The sequence below is a fragment of the Alexandromys fortis genome, unplaced genomic scaffold (genome assembly GCF_014885135.2).
Source record: "Alexandromys fortis isolate MF-2015 unplaced genomic scaffold, M_Fortis_MF-2015_v1.1 scaffold_51, whole genome shotgun sequence".
NCBI classification, from domain to species: domain Eukaryota; kingdom Metazoa; phylum Chordata; class Mammalia; order Rodentia; family Cricetidae; genus Alexandromys; species Alexandromys fortis.
Window position 1 is genome coordinate 9,134,076 of NW_026067925.1, and position 25,091 is coordinate 9,159,166.

The 25,091-nt window shown below is 44.4% G+C and overlaps 1 protein-coding gene across 1 annotated transcript in view; it reads left to right on the forward strand.

Moving 5' to 3' along the window:
• Dnah14 (dynein axonemal heavy chain 14) overlaps nucleotides 1-25,091 on the forward strand; it is a 225,140-nt gene that overhangs the window by 145,373 nt on the left and 54,676 nt on the right. Inside the window, 11 exon segments of the mRNA XM_050142810.1 lie at nucleotides 2,765-2,962; nucleotides 4,279-4,440; nucleotides 6,114-6,305; nucleotides 9,334-9,515; nucleotides 12,742-12,850; nucleotides 14,057-14,182; nucleotides 16,286-16,380; nucleotides 20,382-20,541; nucleotides 21,929-22,060; nucleotides 22,411-22,506; nucleotides 24,646-24,786. Coding sequence (XP_049998767.1) covers nucleotides 2,765-2,962; nucleotides 4,279-4,440; nucleotides 6,114-6,305; nucleotides 9,334-9,515; nucleotides 12,742-12,850; nucleotides 14,057-14,182; nucleotides 16,286-16,380; nucleotides 20,382-20,541; nucleotides 21,929-22,060; nucleotides 22,411-22,506; nucleotides 24,646-24,786 — 1,593 coding nt within the window.

Consider the following 25,091-nt stretch of genomic DNA (forward strand, 5'->3'; position numbering starts at 1 on the left):
GAACCTGGAAACAACCTAGATGCCCTTCAATGGAAGAATGGATAAAGTATGGAATATATACATATTAGAGTACTACTCAGCAGTAAAAAACAACGACTTCTTGAAGTTAGCATGCAAATGGATGGAAATAGAAAACACTATACTGAGTGAGGTAAGCCAGACCCAAAAGGAGGAACATGGGATGTACTCACTCATATTTGGTTTCTAGCCATAAACAAAGGACATTGAGCCTATAATTAGTGATCCTAGAGAAGCTAAATAAGGAGAACCCATATAGGCATCCTCCGGAATATTAACCTTCATCAGGCGATGAAAGGAGACAGAGACAGAGACCCACATTGGAGCACCGGATAGAAATCTCAAGGTCCAAATCAGGAGCAGAAGGAGAGAGAGCAAGAGCAAGGAACTCAAGACCGCGAGGGGTGCACCCACACACTGAGATAATGGGGATGTTCTATCGGGAACTCACCAAGGCCAGCTGGCCTGGATCTGAAAAAGCCTGGGATAAAACCGGACTCGCTGAACATAGTGGACAATGAGAACTACTGAGAACTCAAGAACAATGGCAATGGGTTTTTGTTCCTACTGCACGAACTGGCTTTGTGGGAGCCTAGGCAGTTTGGATGCTCACCTTACTAGGCCTGGATGGAGGTGGGTGGTCCTTGGACTTCCCACAGGGCAGGGAAACTTGATTGCTCTTTGGGCTAACGAGGGAGGGGGACTTGATTGGGGGACGGAGAGGGAAATGGGAGGCAGTGGCGGGGAAGAATCAGAAATCTTTAATAAATAAATAAAAATTTAAAAAAAAAGAAAACATTCTCAGAATCGATTCTCATTGGGGGAACCAAGCTGTGATGATACCAGCACCTGAGCATTAAAGGAATCAATATCCTAAGGAGGGATCATATCAATTACCACATGGAGAGAGACCAACAGGAACTCTTGGTGTTGGTAGGAATGCAAATGGCACGGTCACATTGAGAGACGGTTAGGCAGTGTCTTGCAAAGCTAAATATAGTCTGGGTCTGCAGTCTAGCAAGCATGCTTCTATATTCATGAAAATGTGTCGCCACACAAAAGCCTGCGTGTGGATGACTAAAGCCACTTTAACCATAACAGCCAAAACCTGAAAGTTACCAAGCTGAAACTCAACAGGCACACGATAACCTATACAGTGTAAAATCATTCAGAGATTAATAAATAAAGTAAGGCTAGAGAGTGGCTGGGTCAGTAGCGTGCTGCCCAAGCCTAAGGCGCCTGATTCCCAGCACCTGTGTACTTGCAATCCCGGCAGAGACAGGAGGATCCCTGGCACTTGCTAACTAGCCAGGCTTTCCTAAACAGCAAGCCCCAGTCCACAGTAGAAGACCCTGTCTCAAAAAACAAGGTGGCCAGCTTCTGAGGAACAACACCTGAGGTGGACTGTACGTGGAACAACACTCAGGTGGCCTGTATGTGAAAGTACCCCAGTGTACCTGTAAACCATGTGCAGCCGTGAACACACACACACAACCGCCCCAACACACAAGCTAGTAGGCTGCAAAAGGACATGGTAAATCATGAATGCATGCACTAAGAGAAATAAGATGATCTGGAAAATGATATGCTTACATGATTCCAATTATATTCAGAAAAAAAGATAGAACTATGGAGATGGTAGGCTTATCAGTGGTTGCCAAGAGCTTGCTCAAGAGGGAAGCTCCAACAGTTTTTTAAAGTGATGAAATTCTGTTTGATAATGCAATCATGAATACCTTATCATTTATGTCTTAGTTTGGGTTTTTATTGGTATGAAAGGACACCATGAACATGGCAAATTTTATAAAGAAAATATTTAATTGGGATGGCTTGGTTATGGTTTCAGAGGTTCAGTCCACTATCATCACGACAGGGAGCGTGGCAGTGTGCAGGCAGACGTGGTGCTGGAGCTGAAGTGCTACATCTTGACACACTGAGTAACACTTGAGAAAACAGACCTCAAAGCCCTCCCCCACAGTGACACACTTCCTTCAACAAGGCCACACCTCCTAACAGTGCCACTCCCTTGGGGGCCTTTTTCTTTCAAACCAGCGTGGTATATATTTGTCAAAACCACAGCGCTTCACAGCTGAAGACTGAACCTTAGCATTTGCAATTTTGTTCTTTTTGAGACAGGGTCTGGCATCTCCCAGGCCAGCCTTGAACACCAAGTGTAGCCTAGATTGACCTTGAATTTATGATCCACATCCCAAATGCTGGGGTTACAGGGGTATACCACCTTGCCCTATTTTATGTGCTGTGGGGGAATCAGCCAGGGTTTGGTCCATGCCAGGCATGCATCCTCAGCTCAGTGTCCACAGATGTGTGTGAGGTCATTTTATCACCACCAAAGAACATTGATTATCACCTAAAAGAAATACCTATCTAGTTTTATGAACAAAGCATCAGATACTGATAATGACATGCTATTGGTTTATAAGTCCATTTGTGCTATTTTTCAGGATTATCAGTACAGTAAAATTTCATACATTTTAAGAGGCTATTAAGAGATTGAAGGCAGGTGTTTGTCTTATAGTCTTAAGTATGCTTACTGTAAATATGGCTAGCATAAATAAAGAGAAAAGTACTTGTTGATTGATTCCCAGGATCGTGGGTGTTTGTTTGTGTGTGCTAGGAACACAACTCAGGGCCTTGTCCTTGTTAAATGAGTAGTATTACACTGCTCTAAATCCCAAACGCCAAGACTTTATGAATCAGATGTTGGATTTGTTTGTTTTTCGCAAAGATTGGAATCGACGGATGTGGAAAAGAAACTTACTCAACCTTAGCCTGCTACGTGGCAGAACACAAACTCCACCGAGTGTCTATAGCTCACAACTCTGCCATCTCAGAATTCAGAGAAATGCTTAAGAAGGTGTTTATTCAAGCAGGCTTAGAAGGGACCCCCACTGTTGTCATGGTCGCCGACCTTCAAGAAGAGCAAGTAAGTGCTGATGCCCTTTATGTCCCCAAGAATGTTCGTGTGACTGTGTGTGTTTTCCCGTTAAGCGCACCATTTCAGCATCTGTGTTCTGTGATTGCCCAGCCAAAGCCTACAGGCTGTGTTTGCTATCATGCCTTAGTCTGGAGTAAACAAACAGCAGAAGTGTTTCCTGCCTTTGTCATTTCCATTCTAATCGACAGATTGGAAGTAATTACGCCCTGTAGCAAAATCAGCAACTTCCTATCAGAGCTCAGTCTGTTCTCTGCCCACAGATGTGCACAGATGTTTGTGTAACTTCTGTGTGTTGTAGCAACTTTGGACACTTCTCTTTCTCTCCTTTATCCATCGCTATCGGATGCTCCTTGCAGGATTGTTTTTTACATACAAGCAAAACTTCCCCAGTATTTTGCACAAATTGTGTCCTTTTACTAACTCAAAACATAACTAGGAATGTCACTGCACGTCATTTTTACTCCTTATGACCAAATTCAAGAAGATGTACGTGACTTGTATTGTGAAGAAAATATACTTTAAAATAGTATTTAAACCTTATCCTGCTTTTTCTCTTAATTCTGGGTCTCTGTCTACCAAAATTTTTTGGCCAGATGGCATATTTGAGAATAAATGAAGTTCCATGTCATCTGTCATATTTTATAAGAATCTAAATTTTCTACTTTTTCTGTGTTTTCTTACTTTCCCCAAATCTAAACACCCTGCTTCAGTAATCCCCTTGAGACTTACCCAACAGCCTTTCTTTCTGGTTTCAAAAGATGCTATTTCTGCCATGCTTGGAGCCCATCATTCTAATTCCATCAGTGGTTTTATAGAAAGCCATCTTGGGCCAAAGGCTGAGAGGAACAAAGGTGTGATGGTGAGAGACTTGTTCAAGTTAAAATAATACCTCCACCAGGCTATTTCTAGCTTTACTTCCTGATACAAGATCCCTGTCCAGCTCACTGTCATGCACCCAAACCCAGGCATATAGCGTCTACTGAGTACCAAGTACATATCTCTCCGACATGTTTGAATTAAAGGGTGGGTAGCTGGGGCTTATCTTGATGAGCATTTGTGGTCAGTGGCCTTCTCACCCTTGATTGCTGAGACTAGACCACCATGCCAGCATTTGTGGTCAGTGGCCTTCTCACCCTTGATTGCTGAGACTAGACTACCATGCCAGCATTTGTGGTCAGTGGCCTTCTACCACGTCAGCATTTGTGGTCAGTGGCCTTCTCACCCTGATTGCTGATGCTCTCTCAATCTGTTCAAAGCAGAATGTGTGATTTCTTCACTCCTGATTAATCTATGCTTCATCTAAGGCATCATTTCTGGAAGATTTGAACTACATTATCAATGGAGGAAAGGTCACTACCTTATTTGAGAACGAGGAGCTGGATTCTATTGTTATGAGAATGAGAACCTTTGCTGAGCAGTCTAATTTCATGGATGACAGAAAATATCTACTCTCATTGTTCCAGAAGGTACTGTCTGTGTCTCGACTCACATTGTCATGGTAAATTTAAAGCAGACCATATTTGTAATTTTGTACATGATTTTCAACTTGTATGTAATTCCCCTAGTTCATCATCAGATGAGTTTTTTAAAAGCTAAAACAATAACGAGCACCCCTTCACAGAGGCACTTCTGCCCTAGGGAGCCTGAAGATGGACAGATCTCTGAGGCTGAATGGCTAATTTTTTTCTAAAATAAAACAAAAGAAAAAGCAACAACTGTATACAATAAAAAGAAAACCTCATCTCCACATTATTTTTTACATTGAGATTCCTTCCTTGAGGTTAATAAGGGTTTTGTTTCGGCTACATTGGTATCAAGTCAGGAAAAGCAAGAATATTTCACCCTAAAACTGATCAGGACATAAAATATATATGTAAAAACAGAAAAGCAATTGACCACAAATGGCAAGGGAGAAAGCCGCAGCAGGGGCCTCACAAGCACGAGTGGATGGCAGCCCCAGGTCTCACAGGGCTGTGGGCTTTGGTCTGTCAGCCTTGATGAACCTGATCATTAAATACATGGTTTGCCTAAGAAATCATCTCGGGAAGGTTTGAACTCTCTTACTGATCTGGGAAAAAGAGCTACCATCAGAAACGGAAGAACCACCTTCTTCGTTATAATATATTACAATGGGGATTAGACCATCCTTGTCTTTTAGCCGTGGCTGTCTGACCTTGGGTGGCCAAGAGTGGAGTGAATGATCACTGTAATTACTCAACCCAGACAAAAACGTGTGCCGGGGAAAGGCCCCAAGTTCACTTATTTTGGGGGTGCACACTTTGGTGTAAGGTAATTTGAAAATTAAACCTGGCTACCCACCTTTCCTTGACAGATGCTACAAAAACATCATTTTTTAAATCCCAGAAATCGAATCACAGCTGATAGAGAACAAACCGGATGCCCTTACAGTCTTACTGTTTCCGATTTACTTGCTTATTTGGCAAATAGTTGCTTGTTACCTGGAGATGTCAGTAATTTAGGCCTGAGAGTAAAGAGAAGTGTGTTACCTGCTGGGACCCCCATGTGGAAACAGAAAGAAAGAGCCTGGGTCCTGTGGCCACTCCAGCAAGAGCTCAGCAGCAGCAGCTAGGTTGGGTCTGAAGAGCAAAGGGGATCCAGGCAAACTCGAGCGGTAACCTTGTATTCACATTCTCATACAGGACGTTTGATCACACAGGGCACAAAGACTTGCTCAGCGCACAAAGTGGCGTGTCGCTGAATGAAGTTTGGAATGCCTTACCGTAACCCACTAACTATAAGACCCTATCGTGGTCTCTCCTCGCTTGGTTTCAGCTCTAATCAATCTGATGCTGTCTTACTTTGAGTTTCTGTACAGTGCTAAAGGTACACACCCCAGACAAGAGTCGAGCAGTAGACTCTTCACTAAGTGGCCCCGTTCATGAGAGTTGGTCTGGGTCCACCATCTGAAGATAATGGGGCCATTATATGGGGCAGAAGGGCTCTGGGGGCTCCTGGTTTCCCTGAAAGAGCCCTGCTGATGGCAGACAGCACACCCACAATCAGCTAGTCTATTCGTTTAGGAAACAGCTGAGACAAGTTTTAAATTGGGTTTTCAATATAGTATCATTTTCAAAAGCAGGGATTACATTTTAACTGTGTGTATTTCTATCCATTTCAGAGAGTATCTAAAAACCTGCATATTTTTATCATCATGAGCCCTGTAGGATCTAACTTCCGCCATAACTGCAGGGTTTACCCCTCTATGATTACTGCCTGCACCATTGACTGGTTCCAGAGGTGGCCCGATGAGGCCCTCCTTCTTGTGGCCAACTCCTACCTAGAAGAAAAGTTGAAAGTGGAGAACAAGGTGGTAAGTGCCTAAAGCCCATGACAGTCACAGCTCATGATTGGCACGTGACCACACTGTATCTAAGCAGCAGTGCGGGGTAGTGGGCATCTCTAAGCTCTGTGTTCACGAGCCCCACATTTGTTGTGTCTTGTACCCACCTACTTCAAGGCTACCTAGGTTTTACACTGCCTTAGATGCCTCTGTTATCATCCTTCCGTGAGGATTCTGCAATCTTCCAAGTATTCTTTTCAAAAACTGTCCTGACAGCTGGGGCTAGCGAGATGGCCCAGTGGTTAAAAGCCCTGGCTGCTCTTGCAGAGGACCTGAGTTTGATTCTCAACTCCCATGTGGCAGCTCAGTCATCTGTAACCCCAGTTCCAGAGGTCCAGCGCCCTCTTTTGGCCATTGTGAGCCCTGAATCCACATGTTCACATGATGCGCAGACACATATATAGGCAAAACACCCATACACATAATCAATAACTTTACTGGATGGTTATGATGCATGCCTTTAATCCCAGCACTTGGAAGGTGGAGTCAGGTGGATCTCTGTGAGTTCAAGGCCAGCCTGGTCTGCAGAGTGAGTTCCAGAATAGGCAAGGCTACACAAAGAAACCCTGTATCTCAAAAAACAAAAACAAAATCTCTTGGCAGCTTCATGCATATATAATGCATCCTGATTATTCTCACCTACCCTCTTTCTTCCCCTCCCACCTCTGTTACTCTCCTCTTCTCTACAAACCTCTTTCCCAAGCTCGTGTCTATTTGTTTGTATCTTGTAATTACAGTGTGTGCTATCGTCAGCAGGTTTATCCACTAGTTCTGGTTGGCAACTAAAAGGACTGCATTGTTGGGGGCGCCTTTAGGAGCCTCCCTAACAACTCCTTGTGTAAAACAGTTCCGTTGGTAAGGATTCTGCAGTCTTCCGTGTATTTCATTTGATAATTTTAGTAATTATGTGTGTTCTTTGTCAATTCCAGAGAGAGAGAGAGAGAGAGAGAGAGAGAGAGAGAGAGAGAGAGAGAGAGTGTGTGTGTGTGTGTGTGTGTGTGTGCACCAATTCCTCTCAGCCTAGCTGTCTCATTCTCAGCCCTGTCTGCAGATCTGTTCTCGAGGCATTAAGCTGAAGACCCCAAGGGCCCATCTGACAGACAGGGAGTAACAAATCCTGGCAAAAGGAGCTGGAAATGCCCAGAGGCCTGAGACTCAATGTGGACCTTAGAAAGAGCTGTAGCATGAATAATAAAAACCAGATACAGAAATCAGGATTCAACCCAAAACCAGAAAAGCAAAGCAGCAAAATAGCTAGATAAGTCTTACTTCTACCAAGGCTGGGCGACCACAAACTAAACAGACAGCCTGTCTCTCCTCTCACTTTATATTCCGTCTAGTGCTGGGGTTAAGGGTGTGTGACTCCCTAGTGCTAGGATTAAGGGTGTGTGACTCCCTAGGACTGGGATTAAGGGTGTGTGACTCCCTAGGACTGGGATTAAGGGTGTGAGGCACCACCACCTGGATTTGTTTTTGCATTGAACTTGTGTAGCCCAGGATGGCCTTGAACTCATAGAGATCCATCTGACTCTTCTCTCAATTCTGGGATTAAAGATGTGTGTGTTACCATTGTCTAAACTCTAGTGGCTTTAGCTTTGCCTCTGATCTTCAGGCAAGATTTATTTATCAAAATACAAATAATATACTACTACATTTTTCCTTTGGTCTAAAAATAAAAAAAAGGAAGACTGTTGTTTTTTTTTGTTTTGGTTTGGTTTGGTTTGGTTTTTGGTTTTTCAAGACAGGGTTTCTCTCTGGTTTTGGAGCCTGTCCTGGAACTAGCTCTTGTAGACCAGGCTGGTCTCGAACTCACGGAGATCCGCCTGCCTCTGCCTCCCGAGTGCTGGGATTAAAGGCATGCACCACCACCACCCGGCCAAGGAAGACTGTTGTAAGGAGGCCACTTGTTGGTTCCCAGCTGCTCAGCTCCAAAATAATTACACAGAAACTATAGTATTTAAATCACTGCTTGGCCCATTAGCTGTTATTGGCTAACTCTTACATCTTAATTTAACCCATCTCCATTAATCTGTGCATCACCACAAGGTTGTGACCTACCAGCAAAGTTTCAGCATGTCTGTCTCTGGCAGTGGCTCCATGGCTTCTCTCTGACTCTGCCTCCTTTCTCCCAGCATTCAGTTTAGTTTTCCCAGTCTACCTAAGTCCTGCCTTATCAATAGGTCAAGGCAGTTTCTTTATTAACCAATGGTATTCACAGCATATAGAGGGGAATCCCACATCAGAAGACTATAAATAATATAAGGAAAACTATATACAATAAATACAATAACTATATACAATATATACAGGGAATAAATATATCAACAATGTCTAGTCCAATTGCATTTGACAAATTCAGAGAAAATACTCCATTATCTATCCTATGAGTTCAAAGTTCCTGTCCTGACTTCCTTCAGTGATGGACTCTGATGTGGAAGCGTGAATCAGACCCTTTCCTCCCCAGCTTGCTTTGGTCATGGTGGTTCATCACAGCAATAGTATCCCTAACTAAGACAAGCCCTGACTGCTGATGGGGAGATCAGAGCCCAGGCTGTGAAACGCACCTGGCATGTCATTAGTCACTCAGCGTTGTCCCCATCTGCCTCATCCATCAGAGCTCGTGTGGTCCTACTGCATCGTTCTGCATCTCAGAAATACTGCTGTGTCCAAGTTACTGCCCATTCTTCTCTATTCATGTTCTCTTGTGAAGGCATAAGTCACAAACAATCCCACACCAGTTTGGAATTATGGTTATTAGAGAGGTTATTTATTTTAAGGGGGAAAAACTTACAGATCACCGTCCCAGACAACAGCCCTCTGCACAGTCAGGAATGGAGCCTACTTGCCAGAAGCGGAGCAGGAAGCCAGAGCGCGAGCAGAGGGAAGTGGGACCACGCCCCAGTGGGCTGGTATCTCAGCGGCTATTGGCTGAAGAAGTGGAAGGAGCTCCCGCAACACTCTTGTATTCCTCAAAAACTGGTTTTTTTTTTTTTTTCAGAATTTAGCAACACAGTTTGCCCCAGCGTGTGTTGCCATCCACAAAAGCATGAAAGATTTGAGCACGAAATTCTTTGAAGACACTGGAAGGTACTATTATGTCACTCCCAGTAGCTACTTGAAGTTTCTGGAGACATTCAGCCACTTTTTGAGCATCAGACAGGAGGCGATGCAGACGAAAAGGTAAGGCTTCGAGTGAAAGAGAAATGTGGGTTTTTACAGAAGTGCTCTATTTATTAAACAACAACAACAAAAAAAAGATAGACACAAATACAAAATAAGGAATTCAAATATCCCTGGGGGCCAACACTGTGGTCGATGGTAGGAAGGACTGTGCACCTGCCCTGCATGTGTCCGGAGGCTGTCCCTTCACATCTGCCAGCGAGAAATGAGTTCTTGTTCGTCAGTTTGTCACCTACGTAGACAGTGGAAGGAAGTGCAGAGTGTCTACTGACACAGCTAATGGCTAGAGCCATCCCTCGTGACTTCTAAGATAATACCAATAGAACTGGCCCAGAGACTGCAGCACAGATGGCCAAGAACACATGTCACACTGTGTCACACTGTGTAGGTAGCTGTTGTGGCTGAGACTGTCAGAAGAAAACCCACGGCAGGAAGCCTCAGACTTCATTATATCTCTGTTGTTGTCATCGTCATTGTTGTTGAAACGTCTTTTACATGTTCTCTGACAATTTCATACGTACATACAGTATACCTCGATCATGCCCACCTACCCCGCTTCTCCCTCCCTCACCGCCAGCCTCCCTTAGCATGTCTTCCCACTGTACCTCATTCCCTCTTCCTTCTCTATTGTTTTTAAAGAACCCTCTGAGTCCACTTACTGCTGCTTCCTGCACACTGATTGATCTTGTCGGCGTGAACTTGTGCAGGTGACTGTAGGTGCAATGGGTCCTAAGTGCCGTGGCCATGTCCTGCCCAGAGATAGCCTTTCTCAACACATCTCACAGACCTCTCACCCTCTCTTTTTTATGCTGTTAGAGGTGGAACCCAGGGACCCGGGCATGCTCGGCCAGCACTCTGCCACTAACTTGTACCCACAGCCCGTATATATAACCAGAACCCAGGGGACACTGAGACTCTGTCCTATGGCAACCTCCTACGAAGACAGTAAGTGGCTAGGAATTGGCCTTGTAACATCTACTATAAAAATGCTTTCTCAGAGTCAGAACTGTCTCAGCCAAGCCTTACCTAGATGGCCTTCGGGCACCTAAGACAAAGACTCCAAAATGAGTCTGCCGCAAGCCTATGGTGTGTCCAACTAACAAGTCTTTTAAAGGAAAAGCCACCTTGTCAGGTCCCTTTGGGCGGATCCCATGCGGGTTGTCTTACAGAACATTGAATGGGAGTAGCTAAAGTGATGAGTCCCATTTAGAAACTAAACCATAGTCAGAATCCTTGTCTGGAGCCGAGCCACATCGCTCATCTGGGCATCTGCAGACCCTGTGCCCAAGCTGGCCAGCAGGAGCACAGAAACGTGATCCTCCGTCACAGCTCACGCTGCAAGAGTTGAGTCTGTGTGTGAGGAGCGCGTCCAAGCCTGGTGTTTGCGTAAGAAGTAAGGGTAGTCTCTTCCGTATTTTGCTAATTTTGTGGATTCGGGGTCAAATTCTTCTTGAGTTTTTGTTAATGACATCCAGTGGGTATAAAAGACTCTGTATCAAATGCAAAGCAGCTGGGACAGTCAAAATGCAACCTAAAAAAGCCACACTGTTCAAAGTGGCTCTTGTTCTCCTGCAAGGGGAAGCACCCACCTTCCAGACTGAGATTTCTGTGGTGTGGCAGTTAAATCGAGGTGAGAACAGTCTAGGGAAAGGGCCCAGCTTCTCTCCAGATGGGAGTCAAGAGAGATTAATGGGCCTTCCACTCCTACGTCCAGGATCTGTGGTGTCGCCTGTCCCTCTGAAAGACTGTTGCCATCCACTCATGGCCGTGTAACTTGTGTGACTAAGCCCTGACACAGGCACCTCATGCCCACAGTAAGTCCATTCTCTTCTTACAACAGTGTGCCATTTACCAAGCTGAGAAAATTCCTCTTGACTCTTGGTTTTATTTTTGTCATGAATTTTATCAAGTGTGTTGATATATTTTCAAGTGTCCAGGTCCGACTTTCCTACTTCACACTATTTATATAGGATGGCTTATATGTCAACTGACTTTCAAATCCTGAATCCGTTTTGAATCCCTAAAGTATAAACCCTGCTTGGTCATGCTGTGTAGTTCTTTATAAGCTTTTGGTTTTATTTGCTACTGTTCAGTTGTGCGTTTTTCCTTCTTCCTAGAGGTTGAGCACCCTTAACCTGGCATCTCACACTTGGAATGATGACATCTGGGCCTCAAAAAACTTGAGGTTTTGGAGATTTCAGATTAAGTCTGCTCAGCCAGAACATTCTAAGGTTCCAAACATGCTCCATTCAGATGTGGGAGGGTCAGCCTGTGGTGCAGGAGAATTGTCTGTATTCTGTCAATCATGTTTTAAATAAACGCTGATTGGCTAGACAGGAAGTCTAGGTGGGACAACCAGACAGGAAGTAAAGGTGGGGCAACAAGAACAGGAGAATGGTGGGAAGGAGGAAGCCCATTCTTCCCCAGTCCTGCCCAGACCACTGAAGAAGCAGGATGTGACCTGCCCGGCTGAAAAAGGTACCAAGCCATGTGGCTAACATAGATAAGAATAATGGGTTACAAAGAAAAACATATAGGCATCCTCCTGAATATAAACCTTCATCAGATGATGAAAGGAGACAGAGACAGAGACCCACATTGGAGCACCGGACAGAAAGCTCAAGGTCCAAATCAGGAGCAGAAGGAGAGAGAGCACGAGCAAGGAACTCAGGACCACAAGGGGTGCACCCACACACTGAGACAATGGGATGTTCTATCGGGAACTCACCAAGGCCAGCTGGCCCGGGTCTGAAAAAGCATGGGATAAAACTGGACTCGCTGAACATAGTGGACAATGAGGACTACTGAGAACTCAGAAACAATGGCAATGGGTTTTTGATCCTAATGCACGTACTGGCTTTGTGGGAGCCTAGGCAGTTTGGATGCTCACCTTACTAGACCTGGATGGAGGTGGGTGGTCCTCGGACTTCCCACAGGTCAGGGAACCCTGATTGCTCTTTGGGCTGATGAGGAGGGGGACTTGATCGGGGGAGGGGGCCTTGATGTGGGGAGGGGGAGGGAAATGGGAGGCAGTGACGGGGAGGAGGCAGAAATCTTTAATAAATAAATAAATTTTTAAAAGAAAAAGTACATAATTAGCTTGCAATATTCTACATGTTTTATATTTTTTGATTTACATATATATTAAATTTGTGGGAACTGGGCAGGACAGAAACCCCAAGAGCAGGCCCTCATGTTACAAGCCTGTGCTTTGCTTTCCCCTCAGGAACCGCTTCTACATGGGACTCTCCAAGATCCTGGAAGCCACTGTGTTAGTCACGGACATGCAGGAAGAGCTTTTGATCATTGGCCCTCAAATAGAACAAAAAACAAAGGTATCGTCAATCTTAAATCTGTCCTAAAGATTGTATAGCCAGATCCAGGACAGGGTCTGTGACCAGACAAAGGTGAATTGAAAATTCAGCTTTGCCCAGTATAGCTGTGCACTTTGAAGAAATCACATTCTAACAATTAAATATGATCATATATCTTAATTGAAATTACTATGGCTGTGATAAAATGCCATGACTAAAAGCAACTTGGTGAGGAAAGGGTTTATTCAGCTTATTCTTCCACATCATAGTTTATCGTCGAAGGAAGTCAGGACAGGAGCTCAAGGCAAGAACTGAAGCGGAGCCTGGAGGAGTGCCGCTTACTGGCTGGCTCAGCCCTTATACGGCCGAGGACCACATGCCCGTGGGTGGCACTGCCCACAGTGTGCTGGGCCCTCCCACATCACAGACTTGCCTCCAGACCAGTCCTATGGAAGCATTTTCTTGATTAAAATTTGTTCTTCCCAGATGATCCTAACTCCTATCAAATTGACATATAAACTAACTAGCACCATAACTAATTATAGAAAATTACTAGGTAATTAGTTAAATCCATCAGAAATCTGCTATAGTAATTTGCTGCCTGTCACTTATTTTAAAGGCTTATGGGTTTTTTAGTTTGGTGTGTGTGTGTGTGTGTTGCTAGAGATTAAAATTAAGATCTGATACTAACTGGGCAAGTTCTCTACCACTGTGATATACCCCCCAACTCTTGCCATCTCTCTCTATATATATATATATACCACTGTGATATACCCCCAACTCTTGATATATATATATATAATTATTTCCATTCTGAGACTCCAGTGACACCTATGTGAGACCCTTTTTATAAAGTTATTTTTATCTGTATGGGTGAATTGCCTGCATGTATGTATGTGTGCCTAGTGCCTGTGGAAGTCAGAAGAGGGCATCAGATCCCCTGGAATTGGAGTTACAGATGGTTGTGAGCTGTCATGTAGGTACTGGGAATTGAACCTGGGTCTTCTGGAAGTGCAGCCAGTGCTCTTAACCACTGAGCCACCTCTCTAGCTCCTTGTCGTCTGTCTTGATGTTTATGAAATCATCTTTATGGTAGTCATCCTAATTATTCTGCTACATAGATTTCAGGCTAATTTCTATAAATTATATAGTTATTAAATAAACTAATTTCTGCTCTAAAGAAGTCATGCCAAAGCTCATTCCAAGAAAAACTGTTTGGTTCATTAGGAAAAAGAAATCCTGATGGAAAAGCTACGGAAAGATTCACAAATAGTTGAAAAAGTTCAGGCACTTGTGAAACAGGATGAGGAGATCGTGGCTGAAGAAGTAAGGATTGTGGAAGACTATGCTCAGGTGAGCTGAATTTCAGTGAATCCAGGCTGCCTGGGGCTCTGAACCTCCACAGTCACGGTGGCAGCCCAATGATGGACACCTTTGGTCCTACCCCAGCAAACATGTCCTGAGCCCCTACTCCAAGCAGGAAGCCATTAAGAGAAAGTAGGGAACCCGGCAGGTGGTCCGGGTCCCAGGAAGCTCTGCAGGCTGCACTGGAACTCAGGTGAGCCATGACTCCAGGAGTAGCATCTGCAGAGAGCCGAGCGGCTCTGGGGATGACTGTTTGACCTTGCCAATTCTGTTGTTTACTATGGAAACCCGCTGTCCCTTCCGTCTCTCCCAGTCACAATTCCATGGAGCCAGAGTAGTGAAGTAGGTTAAGTTTGCTCAACTCTAGTTTGATTACTAGCCAATCCTTCGCAAAGAAGCAACCACACATGTTGAAATAAATTGATTGATTTACCAGTTACACACATGAGCTTCAATCACTGGCTAATCTCCTGAAGCCTAAATCTGTTGTAGAATATTATTTTAAGGTGTGTTACTCTTGTTTATGCTCTGGAACATTTGTTTAATGATGCAAAGATGTGTTTGATTAAATAAAATTCACCTGCTGTCTGAAGGCTGCGTCAGCAACTGGCTGATAGACGTTGTAGGGAGGAGCCAGGAGGAGAAGGGGGTTATAAGGCGGGGCGAGAAAAAGCCAGAGGACGTCTTTTGGGAGACACAGGAGGTGAGTTGCTTGCTATTCAGCCTCTCTGGGAAGCAGGATTCTATCTCAGTCTTTGAATCTTGAGTTCTTTGGGGGGACAGAGATTTAAGTAAATTCTCTTAATAGCTTTGAAAGAGTCGGTGCCTGAGAGAGCAGAAGTTCTTCAGGCTGCAGCTCTTGCAGCCTAGCTGCTACTGGTAGCCGCAGAGTTGCAGTTGCTGTCTAGATAGCTGTAGCTTAAAAGGAAGAGGCCAACATAAGTCAGTCCTAGGAAAGGCTTACTACAGACCACAGTGAACATCAACATAGATTTCAAGTTGTTCTCCGGGTAACTTCAAAAGTATACGGGCTCACTATGTAAGCCCAACAGAACTTGGTGCGTGAGACACACTGGCCTTAAAATCACAGAGCTCTGTCCGCCTCTGTCTCTTCAGCACACACACCCCACCTGGCTTGGCTGGCTTCTTATCAGAACTGATTAGCTCTTCATTGGTTTTCTTGCTGTTTTATGACATGGTCTCATTGTGTAGCCCTAGCCTGGGACTTGCTCTGTATACCAGGCTGGCCTCAAACTCTGTGATCCACTGTTGGGAGCAGTGAGACCCCAGATCCTGAATTTCTTGTAATCCCCTGATCTGAGTGCCTACAGCTGCTCTGAGCACGAGACCTTCAGGAGTTCCTGATGGCAGGAGAGTGGTTTCTGGTGGGTTTGGCCGGGGCATGGCTATCTCTCTATAATCTGCCCCTGAACACAATAAAGGGGGAATTCAAGGATGACCCGTGTCGCTGTCTCTGTCTGTGTGTGTCTGTGTATTTTAACCTCCAGCCCCCTTGCCCGAAGCTCGTGAACTGGGTGCCAGCGCACAGAGCACAGACATGGGGGCGCGGTGCGCGGCAATCCACCAGACTCTGCCTTCTCAGTGCTAGGACTGTAGGTGCAGGTCACGGTGCCCAGTTCCTAGCCACTGTCACAAGTCCCTCTTGTAACAGAACGTCGTCTCAAAGGGCGTCTGCCATACTATGTTGAAACTGAAAGACAAGGCCAAAGCCACTCAGTGTTTCTTTGTTGTTGTTGTTGTTTTTTTTTTGGGGGGGGGGGTTTTTTTTTTTTTTGAGACAGGGTTTCTCTGTAGCTTTGGAGCCTGTTCTGGAACTAACTCTTATAGACCAAGTTGGCCTCTAGATCCTCCTGCCTCTGCCTCTCGAGTGCTGGGATTAAAGGCGTGCACCACCACCGCCCGGCTCACTCAGTGTTTCTACTTCCCATGTTGCGCATGACAGAAGCATGTGTGCACATGTCTAATCCATACTATAAAAACGCCAAACCACATTTTCCATCAACATTCCAATGATTTGAAGTATGGAACTATATTTGTTCATATATAATGAGGATTATGTCTTCATTACAGAAAACCACCAATGAGCTAAAAGGTGTGCTGCCCGCTTTAGAAAAGGCAATTGTGGCTCTGAATGCCCTGGATAAAAGTGATATTTCTGAATTAAGGTGAGTCATTGTCTCTTTTGAGTTAAAATGCCTCTGAATAGGATAAAAATGTGTGGTAAAAGTCTGCATTCCAATTTTTATTGACTAATTTGTATCCACTTATTACTATAAATTTCTCTTTATGTGTGGTATTTATCATGTTATTGGTTTAAGGCATGCCTGTATTTATGGGTCCTTAAGAGAAAATCACCACCCCGCTAAAAGCGTGAGCTATTTGTTATCAACTGAATTGCCATCTCTGCTGTGTAACACTTCACATCGTAGAACAGTAAAGTCCAGCATTATCTGAACTGCATGCAGTTAGAACACAGCGTCGATGCCCCAGCCCTCGGAACCCGACAAGGAACACAGGAGACTGCAGTGCCAACACACACCTCAAGGAGGCGCTCCAGGAGCGTTTCTCCCTAATGTGTCTTTTCCAAACAGTATCCTGGTGTGTGAAGAAAGGGGCTGAAGAAAAATAGCCAAGAAAGCCCTGAAAGAAATGAACTATGGCAGAGTACAAAGGCTTGAACCTTTAGATCCTGATCTTAAGTTTTAGGTCATATTTAATTTTTTATTTATTTTTTGAGAGAGAGGGAGATAGGGTTTTCCTGTGCTGTCTAGCTCTGGCTGTCCTGGAACTCAGTCTGTAGACTAGACTGGCCTTGAACTCAAGAGATCTGCCTGCATCTGCCTCCCAAGTGCTGGCTTTAAAGGTGTGTGCCTCCACGCCCAGGGTGGGTGGGAATGTTTTTAATTTGAGGCTTCCAAGTCAAGAGTAGAAATCTCTAAATATCCTATCTCCAAGCATGACAAGTATTGCATTGTTCTTAGGAAGTAGTGTCTTAAGAGGATGGAGAGATGGTTCAGCGGACCCAGGTTTGGTTCCCACTATCCACGTAACTCTTAAGTATCCATAACTCCAGTTCCAGGGGATCTGACACCGTCTTTTGGCTTCCATGAGCACCAGGTGCTCATGTGATGAACAAAAACATACATGCAGGCAAAACACTCATACACGTAAAATAAATACTTGAAAAAATTTTAAGACAGTAGTGTTTTAACAAAGGACATGAGAGCACAGGGCAAGCCCACCATCACATTCCTCTGTGCATGCACTGAAATCACAGGCATGCACTGCAGGGCTCAGCTTGTCACATATGGGTGTCGGGAATCTTTAGGCCCAGCAGGAAGCACTTTACCAACTGAGTCATCTCTCTGGCCCCAACCTCATCACATTTGTGACACATTAGCAGCAGATAAGAGCCTATCACAGCCAAGTTCATCCACCTAACACTGATGGCCAAAGGCACAGGGAACAGAAGGCAGCTGAGTTCTCGAGACCCTCACCTGCAAGCTTTCCCTCCTAGTCATTTACTCTCGCGTTGACAAACCTGTTGCATGCACACCGTGTGACAGGCATGTTCTAGGCGCTGCGGTCACCGCAGCCACCAGTGGGAAGGAACCCCTGCTCTGAGCTGACACTGCTGCAGAGAAGAGAGTGCTGTTTGGCAGAAGGATGGGCAGCTGTGTGGCGAAAGCATGGCAGAGGAGTAGGAAACACGCATCTTGGAAGTGTGTTCCCTGGTTTTCAGGAGCTGTGAGATAACGGAGGTGGCAGGAGAAGGGTATACAGGCAGAAGGACTTTTCACAATGTCACTAGAGGCCACGCCGTCCCCAGCATCGCCCCGAAACAACCTGTACTGTGTGACTTCCTTCCAGAACATCCTTTTCACTTAACTTTTGTTCTGGTAGGTATTACTGACAGAAGAGCTCAAACACCCAGTCATTTTTTTTGTATTATTAATTTTAAATATGTGTATCCGTTGAGGGGGCAGGATATGTACACCTGAGTACAGGTCCCCATGGATACCAGAGCATCAGCTCCTGTGAAGTGACAGGCAGTTGTGAGCCACCCAGTGTGGGTTCTGGGAACCAAATCTAGATCCTCTGCAAATACAGCGCTTGCTCTTAACCACGAAGCCTTCTCTCTCCAGTGACCGAGTTTCAAGAACAGTGAAGACTGCCTGGAGTCCTGCCACTTCCTCCTGAGTTTCCAGCGATGCAGCGGGGATGGTGGGTGAGGGTCTGAGTGGGCAAACAGAACAGTCACACTGAAGGTCCCAGCCCAGCAACGATCATTCTCGCACTGGGAAATCCCTTTCCTCTGCCTTGGGATGGCAAGCGCTGTGTGGACCAGCATTCCCTTCATTCTTTCCTATACTGGATTGCTCATAGAGAGACTCCCTTCTGATGTTACTAATGTAGCTAGAAACTAGTTGGGACACAACCAAAAGTGATTTGCGATGTTCCAGTCATGATCCTTTTATTCTAACTGTAGAGAGAGATCCCAACATATCCCTCTGCCCCAAAGTTTTTCCACCAGTAAAAAACTACCTTAGCGCTGCAGTGAGGATAAAGAGAAGTCACGAGAGGCATAGGGATAGCCAGGGACAGTCCTTAAGTCTCAAGGGCAGGGCTGACTTGCGTGTGCACACACGTGCACAACATCTCTCTGGCATGGTCATCAGAAGGTCAACTAGAAAGACACAGGAAGGTTCCTGGCTTAAAATGAGTCTGCAGTGGGTACTTTTGTAACCAAAAGAATTAGTCTCTAACTCAAATGATTTTCAGATTTGAATTTTATGCATTTAGTCTTCCTAAAGCAAAGATATCCGTGTACTAAAGGCATTCATTTTTTTAAAAAAGTAATCAAATAGTAAAATGCCTCTGTGTTGACTGGAGCTCCTTATCAGAATGCTTGTTAAAAACATGTATGCATGCATGGTGTCTCTTGAATGGGAAAACTGGACTTAGCTGTGTGCATGAGTGCATGCCTCTCTGTGTGTGTGTGTGTGTGTGTGTGTGTGTATGAGAGAGCAAACATGAAAGCAGAAGGGTGATATTTATAAAAAGGAGGGGGGCCAGTGGGAGAGGAGACAGGACACACAAGGGCATTGGGAGGGAGTAAGAGCAAACTGCAAACCACACATAGGAAGATTTCATAATGAAGCCCATTGTTTTGTAGGCTCTCTGAACCATGTGGTGTAGATAAAGGCTAAAAGACTGTGTATGTATGTTTAAGTCTGTTGATTTATATTATTATAGTAAAATGACCAGGATTGCAATTAGATTATTTCTAATGGGAAGTATTATATAGAAAGCAAAACTACAAAAATATTTTATAATTTCCGGATATCTCTGAATACTTCTGAGTTAGATAAAATGTAGTTGAAAATATCTTGAAAAGTCTATCAGCTTTAAAGCTTTGGTTTTAGTTGTAAGACTTTGTTTCTGTACACTGTATGGAGTATTTGGAATGTCTTCTCCACAATCATTAGGTTTTTGAATACCTTCTGTGGACTTCATCTGGCAGGTTTGGTTATTTGACATTTATTATGAGGCTGACACTGTAATATCACACATTTACCTCTTTGATCTTAAAAGATAAGTTCTTCTATCAACAGTGTATAAAGTAACAAGGAAATTAGATAAAGTTTACAAACCCACCCCAGCCTTGCCCTGCAGAGACACATACTGCATTCCTGTGTCCCTAGCCTTGCCCTGCAGAGACAAACACTGTGCTCCCGTGTCCTCAGCTACAGACTGTTGGGTTTCTTTGTTATTTATTTATTTACTGGGTTTTGAGACAGGGTTTCTCTGTGTTGTAAGAGTCCTCTGGTTGTTCTGGGACTCACTTTGCAGACCAGGCCTCTAACTCACAGAGATCTCCCTGCCTCTGCCTCCCAAGTACTGGGATTAAAAGTGTGCGCCTCCACTGCCTAGAAGGTTTTCTTTATTTTTAAACTTCGCTGATAGTAAAAATAGCAAGAAACCACGTGATAACAATTTGAAGACATATCTGTGTTCCTATATTTGTATTCCTACAAAAAAAAAAACTAGAAAGATCAAAAGTCCTTTTAACAAATCTAAGTAAGACAAAACCAGTTTTAAAATAAAAATAAGTTTAAAAAAAGACTGTGTATGTAATGATTTTCATCATGCTCCCCTGTTTCAGAGTGTATGCACGCCCCCCCTTCCTCGTCCTGACGGTCATGAATGCTGTGTGTATCCTTCTACAGAAGAAACCTAACTGGGCAACAGCCAAACTGCTGCTTTCCGAAACCAGCTTCCTAAAGAAACTGATTAACCTGGACAAGGACAGCATCCCCGATAAGGTGAAACCCAGAGCTAGCGAGCACATGGTGGGTGTGTCCCATCTCTACAGACTCTGGCAGAAGTGCTAACAGTGGTTATGAATTACAAGTGAAAATAAAAAGGGATTTAAGAATGAAATGTATTGCAGGTGGTAGACAGAGCTAAGAGAGGAGAGCTGGCAAGATGATAAAGGGGTGAAGGCATTCATCACCAAGCCTGACAACATGAGTCTGATCCCCAGAATCCACATAATAGAGAACTGACTCCCACAAGTTGTTCAAAAACAACCTCATGTGTGCCCTGGTATATATGTTTGCACGCGCGCATGCACGCACACAGACACACACATATACACAAATGCACACACTTAATAAATACTAAAACAAGAACAGGAGAGCACAGTTTTCTTATGAAAGTGTTCTTCTACATTCCTCATTTTAAACATTAGCAGCTAATCATACTTAACCGGCAAGTTATGGTGGTCCGTGCCACTGGGAAGCACAGAGTTATGGTGGTCCGTGCCACTGGGAAGCACAGTTGCACACAGGAAAGATGAACTTTTGGGCAGAATGCCAGTGGTGGTACTCATTCATGAATTAATATAACAATTTGTTCTCTAATGAATAATTAACAAATACGGTCCCCTGTGGCTTTATTTAAATACATCTAAAAAGAATCACTCTTATAAAACAGTAATTAAAAGCCTAACAGCTTCAAAATAATCAGAACGTATTAATAGTGGCAGGTTAGGAGGAACCATAACATCTGAGTTATTCAGGAAAGTGGTGTTGTTCCCAGGCAAGAGAAGAGATGCCTAACCAGAAAGCAGGAAGGAATCCAAGTCTTAAGAAAGACGCTATACCATTTATGGCTCATAAAGGCAGATAAGGAATTCTGTATACTTAACTATAAATTAAATAGCATTATTAAGCCAATAGGCCACTTGGGGGCAGGACATGATCCCCTCACGATAGAGTGCACCAAGGGATTGAGGGAAGTTCCTTTTAAACATTAGCAAAGTCACTGCGACAGTGACATATGTTTAGTAGAAAGACTCCCTCTGGTGCCCAACATGGGGCTCAAACCCACAACCCTGAGATTAAGAGTCTCATGCTCTATTGACTGAGATAAATAGGAGTAAGTAGCTGGCTGTTTTGCTTTTCTGAACTTCAAGTTGAACCCCAATATCAGTCTCTGAATTTTTATTATGCCATATTTAGTGCTCAATGTGGGGCACCAACACATGGGACCAGGCAGGGGAGAAACTTCTGTCAACATCCCTCCATCTACAGCCACTTTGAACCCTAGGTACAACTGTAATGTCTTCAGTTGAGGTAGAGGAAAATCATCCTTAGGGGAATTAATCGTTCATTCTAACGTACGTTGCATGTAATACATTCTCCCTAGGTGTTCCTGAAGCTCAGGAAGATCTTAAATTTGCCTGATTTCAACCCCAAAAAGATTGCTCTGGTTTCTGTGGCTTGTTGCTCCATGTGTCAATGGGTTATAGCCTTGAATAACTACCACGAAGTTCAGAAGGTACTCCTCGCCTCCTCTGTCCCTGTGATCTGCAGGGGACATTGCACAGCTCCTAGAGTAGTTTGTAGTTAGCGGAGCTCAGATCCCTCTGTAAAAAAGAATGCCTGCTGCCATCCATACGTTTACATATGCTGAGCTAATCCCATAGATTGTTTCCTTTAAATATTCTGTGAAGGCTAAGCTACATTTCTGTTTGTTTGACCATAGCAAACTGTATCCCTTATGTGCATGTATCAAATTCCAGGAAATTTTATCTTAAAGACTGATATCTGTAAGTGTCTCTCAAGCACAAGACATTTTAAACCATAAGCCTAACTGTTTAACCCCTGGATGTTTGACCCCCCATGAAGGTGGTGGGCCCTAAGCAGGCACAAGTGGCTGAAGCTCAGAATGTCCTTCAAATCGCAAAGCAAAGGTTGTCTGAAAAACAAAGAGGTTTGCAACTGGTAAGTTTTGGGGTCCTGAGTTTTTGTTTTGTTTTACTTGTTAAATCCTCACTGCCTTTAAGAAGTACATAACACTGCCAAGGAAAGTCAACCAGTACCTCAGGGGTAAGGGTATTGCTCAGTGACAGAGCGTTGTCTAGTAGCATGTCGGCCTGAGAGCCCACCCCCAGCACGGCAAGGGCGGGGCGTGGAGAAGCCATTGTCTCAGTAGAACTTAGTAACCAAAAATAATGGTCCAGTTAGGAGAGCGATTGTGAGGACTAAGTAAATAATACAGACGTGACATATTTTAATTATCATCATATAATACTGTCTCAACACCTTTCTCTCTTTATAACTTCAGTCTATTAAAAGTTTAACCAGTATCGGCTGGGCAGCGGTGGCGCACGCCCAAGCTATAGTTGACTCCTTTGGCTTTATGTCTTTTGTGGGAATGTCCTCCTGTTGTATACTTTCTTCTATTTCAAATATGTACCCTCTGTCCATCAGGGCCATATGGAAAAAATACTTCTGAAAATTGTCTAGGTCTGGGAAACAGGCCTAGACCTCAGTAATCACCCGTGCCCTCATCAAAGCACCCCTTACGAAGTATAGTGCCCACCACATGCCTGTATGTTGAATTTCATGGATATGCCCTGTACTTGAATACCTGCAACTTAAGTAGTGAGGAAGATGGGGGAAATGCAGCGAGGACAACATCTCCAAGTGTTAACAAGAGGCTGCAGGGACGGCAGAGATGGGTCATCATTACTCTTACAGAGAACCTGAGTTCCAGTCCCAGCTTCCGTGTCAGTCAGCTTCAGGGGATCCCATGCTTCTTTTCTGGCCTTCATGGGCACCTGCATGGATGTGCACATACCTACATACACACACACAAACACACACACACAATTAAAAATTAATCCTACCACAGAACTGTATCTGGAGAGCCCATAATATATAATAAAATAATTTTTTTAATTTTAGTTTCATACTTTTATAAAGACAATAAGGAAAAATTACAGATCAAACTAAATACAATTCTGTATATACTATTATAACATGTATATATAAAATGTTACATAATTGTATATCATGCCTGCACAATTATATCTATATTTATATATCCATGCCATATTCAAGATTCTATGCTAAACCCTGTTATTAGCTTATTTCAAAAATCTGGCATAATCAAATTAACTTTTTTGACTCTTGATTTGGTCCATAGCCATTTGACCAAAGCAGGATGCTTTGGGCCCATGGGACACAGTACAGCGTGGTGGAATTGGGGGGGGGGGGGCTTGTTCACTGCACCATAAATAGGAAGCAGGAAGGAGTGGTAAGAAGGAATGGGGCCTTGACCCCACAAAGGGCATGCTGCCAATGATGTCAGTTCCTTCCGCTAGGACTCACCTGCTGAAGCTTGTGACCCCTCCCAACTGCCGCATGTTGGGGACCAGGCCTTCAGCACATGGGCCTGTGCAGAATATTTCATATGCAAACCTTAACATCAGCGAAGAGTGTTTCCTGTAGGTAACCGAGGGGCCTTCTCAGACTTACTTTATCCCTCCATCCTGACTCGTTTATTCCTCAGATCTGCTCGGCATATTTGGAGTGGGAAAAGTTCAGCCATTTTCTTTCTTCTATTTCTTTATTTTGGAAACAGAAGCCTAAGATGTGCTCTCTTCTTAGCTGAGGATGGGCCTGAACTTAAGCCCCTCAGTCCTCTAGCTCCGGAGTGTAGGCGTGTGTGCCGGTGCACCTGGTTTTACACAGCACTGAAGATCAAACCCAGATAGTCTGCAGCATGCCAAGCATGCCACCAGCTGAGCTACGTGCCCAGCCCTCAGGCATGTTCTTTAGAGAATAACTTAGTTAGGACATAGTTATCCTTGTGAACAGATAAATTAGAAAACGATGACTCTGCACATGCTTGGACTGCAGGAAGGGCTTCTGCAGAAAGCAGGCGGCTTTTCACGGCACTCCAGGGCTGAGAGACCTGCTTGCTTCTGTGCGTACATCTCATTCACGTAGCCTATGTGGGGAGCTTTTCTAGGCTGTGAAAGGGAAGTGGTTGCACGCTAAGGCAAGAGAAATGACAGACAAGTGTAAACCAAGAAAGAGGGACGTTTTCTCAATGATGAGTTTATTGTCTTTCAGATTGAAGACCATTTACATATTTTACACACATCCTACAAAGACGTTGTTGCTGAGAAACAACAGCTGGCTTATCGGAAGAAGCTGGCCACCAAGCGGCTGCAGTGCGCGTCCATCCTGCTAACCGTCCTGGAAGACGAGAAGGCATGGCTTCCCTTAGCTTCTAATCTCCTTTCCTAGTTCCCAAGGGATCCGCTTGCCCTCCTTGCCCTCTGCTCCTGTTAATCACACACCTAGAACTGCTTCTGTATCCCACTGCCCAGAAAGATCTAGATAAGAGTCCTACTCCAATAAAGCAGAGGACTCCTGTCCACTTGTCAGTCAGGGCTCTTCTCTCCTGTTGCCGAGAAGACAGCAGCACACTTCTCTGTGATAGGGGCGGGGCTTTCAGTGGCCACATTGTGAGGTCCTGCCCCCCCCCCCAGCCTGGAAGAATGCAGGTTGAGTGT